The sequence below is a fragment of the Arachis duranensis genome, chromosome 4, assembly GCF_000817695.3.
Source record: "Arachis duranensis cultivar V14167 chromosome 4, aradu.V14167.gnm2.J7QH, whole genome shotgun sequence".
Classification (NCBI taxonomy): domain Eukaryota; kingdom Viridiplantae; phylum Streptophyta; class Magnoliopsida; order Fabales; family Fabaceae; genus Arachis; species Arachis duranensis.
Window position 1 is genome coordinate 5,164,753 of NC_029775.3, and position 13,749 is coordinate 5,178,501.

A 13,749-nucleotide genomic window follows, 5' to 3' on the forward strand; every position below is an offset into this window, starting at 1 on the left:
ATTCTACAAATATATAGCATCATTAATATCAACACTAATTCGATATTATTTAAACCTAGGATTGGCCTCTGTTTGACTCACTTAATCCTTCCAAAATCTAAGTTATGCCATTTCGAATCATTTAAATCCAAATAATGCATTAGTTAGAATAATATGATGCAAACACAAGTAGTGGCTAGTAGTTGATAGGATTTTATTTAATGCAGGTCAGCGCCAATACTCAAATTCAAATAGCAACAAGATTTTCCTTCTGTAAGGTCCATGAAGTAATAAAGGAAAGAGTTAGAGATGACACATACAATTACTTTAATTTTCAAAAAAATATGTAAAATTTTTTTAAGATTTTTTTTATTTCACAAGTATCCTATGTTAAATAAGAATTTGAGAAAAAAATTGTAGTTAAAAGATATAAAATATACCATCTAACCTAATAATTATATTAGTAATTATTTTTATGATTTGAATTTGTAATCTTGAAGTCATATAGAGATATTCTAAAACACTTTTCAGACATATAAATATATAATTTTATTCCTCAATATTTAACTATATGATATCAGCATTTAAAAGAAAAGAAAAGTTGATGATAGAGATTAAAATGTTCACTATTCCTGAAAATTGAGTCTCGTTCCAATTTGGTCAAGGTACAACTAATCTACTACTTAATTTAATATTAATTTCAAAACAACTTCATTACACCAATCCCATGTCTCACAAGTCAACTACTTCCGGCCCATGCACTCTTATGTCTTTATTTCCATACTATATAACTCCAAGCTAAGGAATCGAATTTTATTTCAATCATCCAGTCCAACATAATCCATTCTTCAATAACATAGAAAACATCTATATGGATCAGAGCCTCTTCATCCAAGGCAATATGTCCATGGGAGCATTATCTCCACTATTATCCCTTGTAATGATGCTTATTTCTTTAACAATCATGGCAAGAATGCCAAATGCCACGGCTGCAGTTAACCCTGTTCAAGCCACAGGAAAAGAACCAATCCTTGAGTTGTTCATGCATGACATTCTTGGTGGAAGCAACCCAACAGCTAGACCAGTTACTGGGTTACTTGGGAACATTTACAATGGCCAAGTTCCTTTTGCAACCCCAATAGGATTCAAAACCCCACAAGTTGGGACTCCCATTCCCAACGCCAACGGTGCTCTTCCCACTGTTAATGGTGTTTTTGGTACCCCCCTCGGCACCGGCTTGGCTGGCACCACCTTTGCGGCAAATGGTAATGTTAGAGAGATAATAACTAAGTTAATTTATTTAACTTAATATCTATAATTTCATGCTTATAATATAAACGCAGCAAGTTTTGATCCGAGAATGAATATGCAGTACGCAATACGCTATACGTAAAGTATTATGTGAAAAAAATTTACTCTGGTACGTAGATGAATTAATACACTAGTTACGTAGCTATGCTTATTACATCTAAAATTACATAATTATTCTAATGGAACAGTATTTATTAAACGCTAAATAAGATAATTTTAGATTGTTTAAATTTATTTGAGTCTTCCAAACGTTATTGGCAGGAAATAGTAACGGACAGTTACAGTTAGGACCTGATGGGTTGGGACTTGGTTTCGGCACAATAACTGTGATCGATGATGTTTTGACGGTGCAACCAGAGTTGGGATCGCAGATAGTTGGGAAGGCTCAGGGGGTTTATGTTGCAAGTTCAGCAGATGGGAGCCGGCAAATGATGGCATTCACAGCACTATTTGAAGGAGGGGAGTACGGTGACAGCTTAAACTTGTACGGACTGTTCAAGATTGGGAGCGCCATGTCGAAGTTATCGGTGATCAGTGGGACTGGGAAGTTCAAGAATGCCAAGGGCTTTGCGGAGGTTAGGAGTCTCATACCACCAGGGCAGATTGCCACTGATGGTGCTGAGACATTGCTGAGGATCACTGTCCATTTGAACTACTAACAAAACTCATGTGGAATAAAGGGCAAAGTTGGCATTTTGTTATTTATTGATGATGATAGTAAGATTCAGTCATGTGTTTTTGTCAAATTCGAATGCAGATTGTATTATTTGAGTTGTTTCTTCTGAGATTGAATTAACAATCAATATACATACATTCTTGGCTTTTAACCTTTTTGCTATCTTTAATTAAAACTTGTATGTAGGCCTTTCTCTAAGAATAAGATGTCACTCAATAATATATTAACAAGCAAAAACGAAGAGTAAATATATGCATCTATTTATAATTAGATAAAACTTGACATAATCATTATTCTAAAATGAGGTTTGGACATGTTCCAGGCCTATAATATAAGGAAAAGTATAGAGGAGCAATATATATAGTGAACAATGTAAACAACTGTCTAAAAAAAAATTGACTTAAAATTTAAATTTTTAATTAATTAAATAATTATTATCAAATTTTAAAATTTAAAATATTAGAATTAGCAATTAAACACATTCACACTACGTACGGTTATTCCAAATCCCACCATAACCATAATTCCAACGTCCGCGCCAATCCTTCTCAGGTCCACAACCATATCCCACCGTCGTCGCCGGAGATAGTCGTTTAGATGTAGAAGAACACTGCTGCCCCCACCTCGCTGCCGCACCAGCTTCTCTTCCATCCCTTTTCAGTACTGCCGTTTTGCATTCCACCAGCTTCTTTACCAGCATTGATCTCTCCATCAACAGTTATCATTGTCGTCGCCGAGCTCTTGACGCTGTCGCTGCGTCGACCACCAGCCTCGCTCAGCATCGTCATTCAGGTTGCCGCTGTCAGCTGCTGCCGCACGAGTGATGCCGTCGTGTGCGTTCCCCATGCGCCACTGCGACTATCTCACGTTCCACGGGCGCCGTTGCTGCTGCCTCGCTATTCGTGGGCGGCGCTGCTGCTGTCTCGTCGCCATCCTCCCTCTGCCGCCGTGGTTCTCCTGCTCCTCTTCTTTCTCTTCTTCCTCTTCTCCTTTTTTGGATGTGATTCACATTAATAACAAACATCCTATTTGTATGAAAAATAAACATCTTGTTTGCAGGAGAAATAAATATCTGGATTGGATTTAAATAGATGGAATGATATTTGCTGAATATTTATTTTACTAGGTATGTAGATGATTATTTTTATTCTAAACTGACGTTCTTGATGGAGAAGAAGCTCGACGTCACTGAGGCTGGCTAGGGAGGGAGGGATCGACAACGCAATGAGGGTTTGGGAAGGGATATGCGGCGGTAAAAGGGTTAGAAGGTGAATGGTTAAAATATAAAAGGTGAAAGTAGAATTTTTAGAAGGGTAATTTGTGATGGACTATTTGTTTTTTTGTTTTTTTGCCTTTCTATGAGTCAAGAATACAGCCCATTGTTCACGTTGTTCATAATTTTCGTTATCTAACTAGCAGAGTCGATAATATATAACTTTGTTATCTTAAGAAGATTTAATTATTAATAGAGATTTATTTTTATCAAAATTATTAAAGAAATTAATTAATAAAATATTTAAAAAGAAGAAATAAATTTTTGATAAAATATTAAAGAGTCATTAAAATTGATTTTTTTGACTATTAAATTAGCCATTAATATTTAAAAATATAAACTAAAGTATATTGTTAGATTATTAAATTAAAAAAATTAAATCACAACTAGAAAATGGATTAATACAGACAGATTTAGTCTTTATTATAGACGAATTTTTGGTTATCGACGGATTTTCTTAAGAAATACATATATACGTTGTAAATTTTCTTCTAAAACTATGTTATATTGGACATCAAAGAAATGGCCCATTAACATGTTGTGTTTGTGGAAATTCAATAATAAAAATGTGACTTTCTATCGAAATTGGGGTACAAAATTGGAAATTAAAGGAACACAAAATTGGATTCTATAAAAAAACAGAACAAGGAAACTCAAACCTTTCTTCAGAACTCACTTCATGATTCATACCATTATTAATGTACTATATATACTGATTTATATTATAACTAACCCTTATACTACTAATTGGATTATTTTACCTAGCCCTACAATTACTAATTAAGAAATTAGGCCAAATTGGGCTTTTGAATCTCATGATCATAACATAACATTTCCTGTTCTTCACAAGTCAAAGCTAAACTTAATAAAGAGCAAACCTTATACCAAAAACAAAGAGCACAACATTTTCATGTCCCAAAAAAAAAAAAAGAAGCATTACATTTTGTTGTTGAACTAAATATACAAGTCCCAAGAGCTTCACATTTAAATTAACTTTCCATTTAACCAGCATAAGATTGATTTGTTGACAAATTAGTCCCTCGACAATTTATAATTACACTAGTACCGAAAAGATTAGAGTGTTTCATTTTAGTGTTAAGCGAATAACTACTTTGTTAAGTAGAAGCAATACCATAGGATAATTATGAAGGCATGTATGAGTGCACTAATAAGAAGTTTTTTTCACAGAAGAAAACATTCTTAATTATTGTTACCTCATGGTGTCCCCCAACAATTCTTGATGAGTATGTTTTATCATGACTATGTAGATAGCCTCTAGTTTTCAAATGTTGAAGCCGAATCTTCTGATCTTGTTTCCAATTCTTCCCACTTCCTTCTATTAGAAGCCTAAAGGAAAAAAAATTGAAATACTTATAATTTATGAAGCATCTTAGAGAATGTTGAAATCTAAATATTCTCACAAAAATAAAATTTAATGTCTCACTTCCAATTGTCTCCTTTGTCCGATTCAGAATCGTCTCCATAGCAACTCACCTATATGTGCAGTTCCACTTGAAAAATATTAGAAAATAAATTAAAGAGACTTGTTCCTTTGCAAATTGCATCAATGATGAAAACTATTTAGATATAATCACTCATTCTATTCCATAAATAAGCCGTTTTAACTTTTCTGGTATATTTATTTATAACTCAATATATCAAGATATAAATTGTATCTGAATATATTAATCTATAAAAGTAATAGAAGTATTAATAGACTCCTTATGAAAATATCAAAGAAAGAGAGTAATTAATGAACAACTAACCTCAAGATTGTTTGAAATTGGGGAAGCATGCATATGGCTGTGAAGCCATTTTCTTGTTCCCAAGTGCTGCAATCTAATAATTGTTTCACTTTTAATGGTATCACCTTGTTTGGCAGAACTCCCTTTTTCAGGCCTAACAATCTGCAACAAAATGTTAATGCCATGTAATTTTTGAGAACTACAACAACTACTATTCCATCATGTTATTTAGCAATTAAGAATCTTAGCTTAGAAAAAATGTTATTATGACCATTAAGTTTCAATGTATATGTCTACCAACAAAAGAGGTTATTAGGTGTTCAATAGAAAACAAGAAATTGCCATAAAGTACCATTCAGAATTTTTCACCTGTATACATCATACAAATACAAAGACAATATATTCTAAGACAATATATTCTTACCTTATCCAAACAGTTCCCATATAATTGTTCAAAAGCCACAAATTCTGAAATTTGAGAGGAAATACCACCAATTTCTGCAGAACAAATTTCTGCAAGACCATAAAAATAAAAAGGAATTAAGAGAGGTACAGAGAACAATAGCCAACTCAAATGAATATAACACTTTATTGGTTGGCTTCGAACCAGTGAGTTACCCCAAGGCCATAGTGAAAGCAAAATTCAAGCAACATAAGAAAATAAATTTGTAGTCTATAAGTGTTCACTTAAAAAGAATATCAGGAATTAGCACACATCTGAAGAAGGATACATTAAAAACACAAGTGCAAGAAACAGAAAACTTATATTATTGGATGACTAAGCAGGAGCAAAAATCAAGTGAAGGAATGGAGCTAAACCAAAATAAATATAAAAACAATGTGCACAAGGGATTCCCCATCATCTATGGACTAGAGGCAGCTGGGGTTTCATAAACAGTACAAATCATTGTTGTCAGAATGATGCAAGAAATGGAAATGGAACCTTTCTTATTACTCAAACAGTCACACATGTCTAGCTTCCAAATATATATACTAGCAAATAAATACATGCAGCGATTTTCTTAAATTAAGCTGTTAGTTACTAATCATAGTGTCAACTAGCAAGCGAAAAACCTCTAGTCTTAATCTAAAATCTAAATGACTATCACATATGAATATTATACAAGCAATGTACCAAGCAGATGAAAACTGTCAAGCAGGACCATTCCGGCAAAACGAGGATGGATTTTCCGGCACCCATATCCCCAGCAGAACCTGAAAATAAAAGGGATTGAGAGTATGAAAAATGCCCGGGAGAAGTTAATTTCTAATCTCTCAACATGTGAAAGGGAAGTTCTTTGAAGAGACCATGTGCTTTACACTAATAATGTGTGGATGATAAATAGGTCTAGTGTGAATGTATGACTTGATATATAAAATTTCTAATCAACCAATGTATCAAGGGGGAAAAATAGCACGGAATAATGGTAAAACAGAAAAATCATTAAAATGTATATGGAAGGATAAGATCACTGCACCTTGCTTTAGTGCAAATGGAAGCTAGAGATAATCAATTGCTTCAAGTATTAGCTCCACATTCTCTAGTAGTACCACTTCTAAATGACAACAAACATTCAACTTTAAAATCAGTCCACAAACAACCTTCAATTAAACATACATACAGTAATCAATTGGTTTTAATGTCCTTTAACTGCTAATGCACTATTCTGGTTTCGAAGTGAAATGATGTAGTCGATAACTAAAATTTGTCTGAATTCCATAGTGCTAAACATAGGGAATTTAATTTCCTGAAAATCAACTACAGTAGTGGGAAATAAGTGATGAGTGATAGAAGCCGATTCCTCCTTTACTTCTATACTCCTCCAAGGCTGCATGCCTGCATCAAGCTTTTTAGCCTTGCAAAATATAATGATGAGTGCTTCAGTGATCATTTTATCCTCTCAAGCATTCAATAAGTTCACATGCTTCTGAATATCTAGCAGATGAGCTATATGAACCCAAAATAGATAAAAAAAAATCTCATGATCTAATTCATTACCATTGCTGATAGAAACTTTCAACATTTTAGCACCATGATCACAAGACAAATAGAAAACTACAATGGTAATAATCAGCTAAAAATACACATACTACAAAATACACCAAATAAAAATACAGTAATAAAGGAAACAGCATTTCAAATTCCCTTTATTTCCTAACTACAACAAAAAATGGCTAAAAATTTCTCTTTTTCTTGTAAGAAAAATATTAAAGCAACACATATAATTTAAGAAACTTTTTTCTTTTTCTTTTTTGTCTTTTTATTACAGAACTCACAGTTTACAGCAACGAAAACCCAAAGCACAAAGCCATAACCACGAAGATGACGTTACCGTACCTGACGCCGTCAAACCTAACAGCGCCGTTACCGTCGTCAGCGCTGTCATCGGCGGCATCACTGGGCGAATCTGCAGGCGCTGATTCCTCATCTGCCGGCGCGTCGGCTGCCTTCTGCTTCTTCTTCTTTCCCTCTTTCTTCGGGGATGCAGGAGCGTCCGCGGCGGCTGGCTCCGGTGCAGGCGCGGGCGAAGGAGACGGAGCCAGGGCCTTGAAAAGCTCCCTGGGAAGTAAAACCTTATCAATGGTGTAGATCGCGAGCGGGTCTTCGTCAATGAGCGTGCCAGTGATCTTGGCAGTAACAATCTTGGTCTTGAGCGTGACTTGATCACCGTCATTCTGCACGGTGAAGTCGAACTTGCTGGCTCCATCGAGAATCGAGATCGAGCGAGATCGAGATCGAACAAGAGCGAGACTGGGATTGAAATCCAACGAGATCAAAGCAAATGCGCGAAGGAATAAGTGATGAGATCGCAGCGTGAGTGAGATTTAGATGTGAGGAGTGAGAGATTTTGATTTTGTGACATAGAAGGTTTGCTTGAATGCTTGTTCCTGTAATTGTGAATAAATAATTAAGGATAGGTAACATTTAAAAAAAAATACGTATTCAGTAACATTTTAGCATAAATGTTACTTAAGCAATTTTGTTATAATTACTAACATTTTAATAAATGTTTAGAGGTAAATGTTACCAAATGCCTATAATGTAGTAGTGTATCCAGAATAACCATCTAAGTATCAGGGATAATAAATATCAGATATCCTACTGAATCAAACATCCCTAAATTTCCATTGTACACATTGTACAAATACTCCATTGCCTCCCTATACTTCCTCTTGACAAAAATACGTCTGAAAAAAAAATAAAATATTAACCGTTAACACCCTATTTCACAGAGATTTACTCTTAAGTCGTAAATCAAAGGTCGTGAGGTATTACGACACCTAAAAAATACTAATATCTAAAGAATAATAATATAACTAAGATCCTGTAAAAAAAATTAAACAAAATCAATAGCCATTATTCAGATACGATATGTTAACGTAAGAAGTGTTGTAGACAGGAGCAACACACAATTTCTGGAATAGGACACATAAAAGTTACTAATCTCGACCCATGAAGAAAAGACCGGCTAGAATATTATAAAACCAAAAAGTATACAAAATAAAAATCCTGTTTCTCCAAATAAAAACCTCTAAGAGAAAAATACAATAAAATTTTCAAAAGTTGAGAAAGTTCTAAATAAACCAAAATAAACTTCAAAAGAGTCTCCTTCGTTGTGCCAACAGAATCCTACACACTCAGTGAGATGCATCACACCCTGCATCTGAAAAAAAAATCCACGACAAGTGAGAACTCAAAAGTTTTCAGTAGGATAATAGTTCCAAATAAACATTATATAAAGAAGCATGAACCCACTAAGCAATCCTAATCCCCCAACTTCACAGAAGTTCCAGCCTAGGGTTTAACTAATCCTAATAAGGTTAAGTCACTAAGTCTCAGCTCCATAATTGCCTCTAGTCTTAATCATATTCAATTCAGTAATTTCAATCACAAAGATAGCAATACAAGACAAACACAAGTAGAGAGCAAGTATGGCAAGTATTTCAATTAGCAATTAAATAGGAATATACAGTTAAACAAATCAAAACAAATATTTATACTTAAATAATAGCAAACAAATGCACATGATGCATACCTGTCCTATTGGCCACGAGCTCACTTATCGGTTAAAAATGTAAAAATTCGACACATCCGATAGCTAACCCAGACATTGTCTCATTATTGAGCATCCCCAGGAGGAATATAAACGAAGGAGAGTGTCTTTCTACCTTCTCTGCGAGGAATTAGGAAGGAATGTGTCTTTTTACATTTGAAGGAGTGTGCCTTTTCACCTTGCAACCAGAGAAAAATGAAGAAAAACAATACGAAAGAGAGTGCCTTTCCACCTTCCTCACATCCACACTACAACAAGAGAGAGAATTCTTCATCCTCAACTTGTCTATTCGTGAGTGGGCAAAGCCACTCTCCTCACCGTGGGTGGACAAATCACCATCCCCACAATATCAATAACGCAAGCGGGACAAAACCCATAACATTGCCAATCAATAATCATATCAATCAAAAACTCGCTATCATCACCAAATTTATGAAAATCATAATCTTAACCAATCCCAAACTCATTCCTTTATTGAATAATCAATCTCGTTATTCTGTGAGTGGAAATAAGCCACCGTCCTCACTGTGGGAGAAACGAACCATCATCCCCACATCACACCACAACCACGGACAAGTGGGACAAGGCCACCATCCTGTGCTGTTTAAGCATCTCTGCTTAATTTGGACAGCAGGGATGTGAATGATGCAACACGGCCTTTGAAACTATCCAAACACCAATGTCCTTCAGTATGTGTATATAACTTCTTGCAGGACAATTTAATCCGGCTGAAGGATTTTTTTTTTCTCGGTTGGAGATATTTTCGATTTTAATTTTTTCTCTCTGCTACATGTAATCAATTGGTTCTTAATTTCATTTTCCTTCTTGTTTGTGCTCTGAATTCTTGTAGAAAAACCAGCAACTTTCGAATAATCTTTCTCGAATTTATAGCATCTTCAAGCTTGTTAAAAGTCATCCCAACCTTCGAAACAAGCTGCTCATCAATATAGAAGAAAAGCTACAAAATACACCGAAAATAGCACACAATACACCGTGTTAAAAGCTATCCTACACCAAAGTGCATCATCAAGAATAATAAAATCAGATTCAGAACTCATCATCAAACAAAAACTATAGAATCATAAACTACAAACAAACTATATTATCTAGATTCAAACCACACCTCACTACTTGATTCGATTCAAAACAACAATACAATTCACCCTCGTTCAATTGAAAAAGTCAGAATCTATAGATACACCGAAAAGTTACCCTAATACACTAAAATATTTCTGACTTACACCGAAAAATCTGATTTAAAATGGAACAGATTCATCAAAACTACTACTATACATTCAATTCAACAATCAACAATGAACAGAAAGTTTCACATTTGGAACCGGCTTGGCTGGTACGAGCTTTGCAGGAGACTCAGGTAATAATAACAACCAGAATAATGTCCAGTTGCAGTTAGGACCTGATGGTTTGGGACTTGGTTTCGGCACAATCACTGTAATTGATGATGTTTTAACGGCTCAACCAGAGCTGGGGTCACAAATAGTTGGGAAAGCTAAAGGAGTGTACGTGGCGAGTTCGGCAGATGGGAGTAGACAAATGATGACATTTACCGCCTTGTTCGAAGGAGGAGAGTATGGAGACAGCCTTAACTTCTGCGGCCTGTACAAGATAGGGAGCGCCGTGTCGCAGTTATCAGTGATCGGGGGCATAGGGAAGTTCAAGAACACAAACGGTTTTGCAGAACTCAAAGCTCTTGTCCCCCCAGGACAGGTTTCCACTGATGGAGCAGAGACATTGCTAAGGATCACTGTCTATTTGAACTACTAAAACTATGATTTCAAGAATATAAGAACAACTGGGTGCTGTTTGATTGTAGATGACTGTGAGATTGCTCTTGTATTTTGTCAGTTTGTTGCAGAATGTATCAGAAATCTTCATTGTAACCCCAAGAACCATATGGTGATTTGTTTTCTTTTCTTCTTTTTCAATTTGGCAGCCTGTGACTTGGAAAGAACATAGTCACAATAATCAACATAGTCACAATCTAGGTACAATTAAATTACAAAACAAAACAGTAAAACATAACACACAAAATCAGTAAAGAACCAGAGCTAATCACTAATCAGTAAAGAACTAGAGCTAATCACAAGACATTCATTAATCAATAAAATGACAACACACAAAACCATATCTAATCACAAAAACAGAGCACAAAAAAGTAAAAAAAAATGAAGAAGAACTGAACAAGTGAAGAACAAGTGATCAAGACATTCACTGACCTTCGAAGATGACGCCGACAGACCCTTGATTGACGGAAGAGGCCGACTTGACCATAGCGAGAAGATGAAGAGAGCAGGGGATGCACCGAGAGCTCGCAGAAGAAGAGAGCAGGGGTTGGAGGCTTAAGGGCAGTGGCTACATGGACAAAGGGTGACTGAGCTCGACAGATGCATGGTGACAGTGGATCGACAGACCGATGGTGGCAGCAGCTACGGTTAGAGAAGGGGGAATGATATGGTTCAAAGTTCTGCAGCTTGAGAGAGCAGTGGTTACACAGACGGACGGTGGCAGTCACTCGATGGACAGGCCTCTCCACTACCAATCATGGTCTCCTAGGGTTTGTATTTGGGTTAGGAGAAGAGTGAGAGATTAGCTGCATGGAATCACTTTCAAACCATTCTATTTCAGTGAAGACCAAAAACGATGTGGTTTTTGGTTTCTAAAGCAGGACAGATCGACCCATGTCCATTCCCTAATGCAACGTGGAGTGAAACCTAAAAAACGACATAGTTTTAGGTTTCTAAAGCGGGACAGATTGATCCCTATCCATTTTCTAATGGCCAACGTGAAACTTAACAAAGTGTTAACCTCTACATCAACAACGTTAACTGACACGTAGAATTTTTGTCTGTTTTGGTCAGGACAGATGACGGAAGGACTGCGACGTCTCACGAAAGTATGGGACAGGGACCGATTTGTTCATTTTTTTTTTGGACAAAGGTTGCAATATCCATAAAAAAAAGGATAAGGACCGAATTGGGTGTTCACTCCAAACTAAATGACCAAAATGAATTATTATAGAGTTAAGTTCTAAGTACCATTTTAAGTCAATTAAAATTTGAAGATTTTAATTAAGACAAATATAGAATTTGAGAGGCCAAATTAAATTTTTATTACAAAAACATAATTACATTATTTTTAAGTATATCCTTAGTAAATAGGATTATTTCAAAACAATAACAAGTTTTGAGTAATTCAAAGAAAATTTAAATAAAATAAAATTTAATATAATTTGAGAACATTAACCGTTCACATGAAAATACTATACTAATATTGTAATTACAATAATTGAAAGAGAGATGTCAGTTTTATTAATATTAGTTAAGATTTTAGATATTTTATTTTTATATTATTAAAATTTATGCTTTAAGATTTAAAATTTTGAATTAGTACAAAAATATCTCTTGGTTATTGATTAAGTATTAACAAAAAATAATAAATTTTATTAATAATGTGATATTGCTCTTAATTGAAAATACCATTATCTTATTTTTCTCTTTAGATTTTCAACGATAATAGTGTCACTAGGCTTTGGTTTAGTTGTACCTCACCATCTAAATCGATTTTCTGAATCGTAGAACATCTAGCGATAGAAAAACATTAAGGGATTGAGTGGTTAAATGAAATTACTTTTTTTTGCTATGCATTTTCACGAAGAACCTGATTTCATTTCATCACAAAGATTCTCTTTCATAAACACCTCAAAAAAGCCACTAGATAAGGATGTGGCTCATTTCAACTAATCAACATTCTTACTAAATTCAACTACTTCATGAAATTCCCTTTCTCATAACCACACCAAAACTCACCCATGCATTCTCTACTATATAATACAAAGGTTTTGTATTCAATTGCACTCAACAAAAAAGGACTCTCTACTAAATAGAAGAAGTAGCAAAATCTACATCTGAAATACTTGAAAACAAGATGTTGATAAGATCATTATTTACAGCTTCAATGGCAATGTTAATTACCGTTGCTCAATGGGAAGTGATTAGTGTATCCGCAATTGACCCGATTGCAGCCACATGAAAAGAAGCAATGATTGAGTTGTACAGGCATGACATTCAAGGAGGAAGCAGCCCAACAGCTAGGCCGGTTACCGGCTTGCTGGGCAACATTTACAGCGGGCAAGTGCCTTTTGCGATGCCAACAGGATTCAACATCCTGAAAGGTCAGACTGCTGTCCCCAATGCCAATGGTGCTCTTCCAACTGTCAATGGAGTATTTTGGGATCCCACTTGGAACAGGCTTGGCTGGTACGAGCTTTGCAGGAGACTCAGGTAACAATAACAACCAGAATAATGTCCAGTTGCAGTTAGGACCTGATGGTTTGGGACTTGGTTTCAGCACAATCACTGTAATTGATGATGTTTTCACGGCTCAACCAAAGCTGGGGTCACAAATAGTTGGGAAAGCTCAAGGAGTGTACGTGGCGAGTTCGGCAGATGGGAGTAGACAGATGATGACATTTACCTCCTTGTTCGAATGAGGGGAGTATGGAGACAGCCTTAACTTCTATGGCCTGTACAAGATAGGGAGCGCCATGTCGCAGTTATCAGTGCTCGGGGGCACAGGGAAGTTTAAGAACGCAAGCGGTTTTGCATAGCTCAGAGCTCTTATCCCCCAGGACAGGTTTCCACTAATGGAGCTGAGACATTGCTAAGGATCACTGTCCATTTGAACTTCTAA

At 35.6% G+C, this 13,749-nt stretch overlaps 4 protein-coding genes and 1 pseudogene across 10 annotated transcripts; 3 read left to right on the top strand and 2 right to left on the bottom strand.

Annotated features, from left to right (window-relative positions):
- The first annotated feature begins 809 nt into the window (after positions 1-809).
- On the top strand, positions 810-2,117 carry LOC107482966 (dirigent protein 18-like). Its single transcript, XM_016103555.3, has 2 exons — positions 810-1,244; positions 1,552-2,117. Exons 1-2 carry the CDS (start codon positions 851-853, stop codon positions 1,947-1,949), a joined length of 792 nt encoding a protein of 263 aa, XP_015959041.1. The 5' UTR covers positions 810-850; the 3' UTR covers positions 1,950-2,117.
- A 234-nt stretch (positions 2,118-2,351) lies between these two features.
- On the bottom strand, positions 2,352-7,870 carry LOC107482967 (stromal cell-derived factor 2-like protein). Of its 7 annotated transcripts, none has more exons than XM_052260036.1 (8): positions 7,323-7,870; positions 6,463-6,537; positions 6,120-6,199; positions 5,409-5,497; positions 5,006-5,146; positions 4,684-4,733; positions 4,454-4,586; positions 2,352-2,955 (listed from the first exon to the last, which is right to left on the bottom strand). In XM_052260036.1, the coding sequence occupies exons 3-8, from the start codon at positions 6,148-6,150 to the stop codon at positions 2,863-2,865; spliced, it is 537 nt and encodes a 178-aa protein (XP_052115996.1). In that variant the 5' UTR covers positions 6,151-6,199; positions 6,463-6,537; positions 7,323-7,870; the 3' UTR covers positions 2,352-2,862. The 7 variants fall into 7 exon arrangements, with proteins under 7 accessions (XP_052115996.1, XP_052115998.1, XP_020995562.1 ...); XM_052260038.1 differs by having other exon boundaries at positions 5,409-5,482; positions 6,463-6,540; XM_021139903.2 differs by having other exon boundaries at positions 2,352-2,949; positions 6,463-6,540.
- On the bottom strand, positions 7,265-8,139 carry LOC107482847 (fasciclin-like arabinogalactan protein 1). Its single transcript, XM_052260418.1, has 2 exons — positions 8,099-8,139; positions 7,265-7,736 (listed from the first exon to the last, which is right to left on the bottom strand). Exons 1-2 carry the CDS (start codon positions 8,137-8,139, stop codon positions 7,265-7,267), a joined length of 513 nt encoding a protein of 170 aa, XP_052116378.1.
- A 1,579-nt stretch (positions 8,140-9,718) lies between these two features.
- On the top strand, positions 9,719-10,824 carry LOC107482846 (dirigent protein 16-like). The gene is made up of 2 exons (XM_052260419.1): positions 9,719-9,728; positions 10,361-10,824. The coding sequence occupies exons 1-2, from the start codon at positions 9,719-9,721 to the stop codon at positions 10,822-10,824; spliced, it is 474 nt and encodes a 157-aa protein (XP_052116379.1).
- Positions 10,825-11,473: 649 nt separating this feature from the next.
- On the top strand, positions 11,474-13,749 carry LOC107482845 (dirigent protein 16-like; annotated as a pseudogene).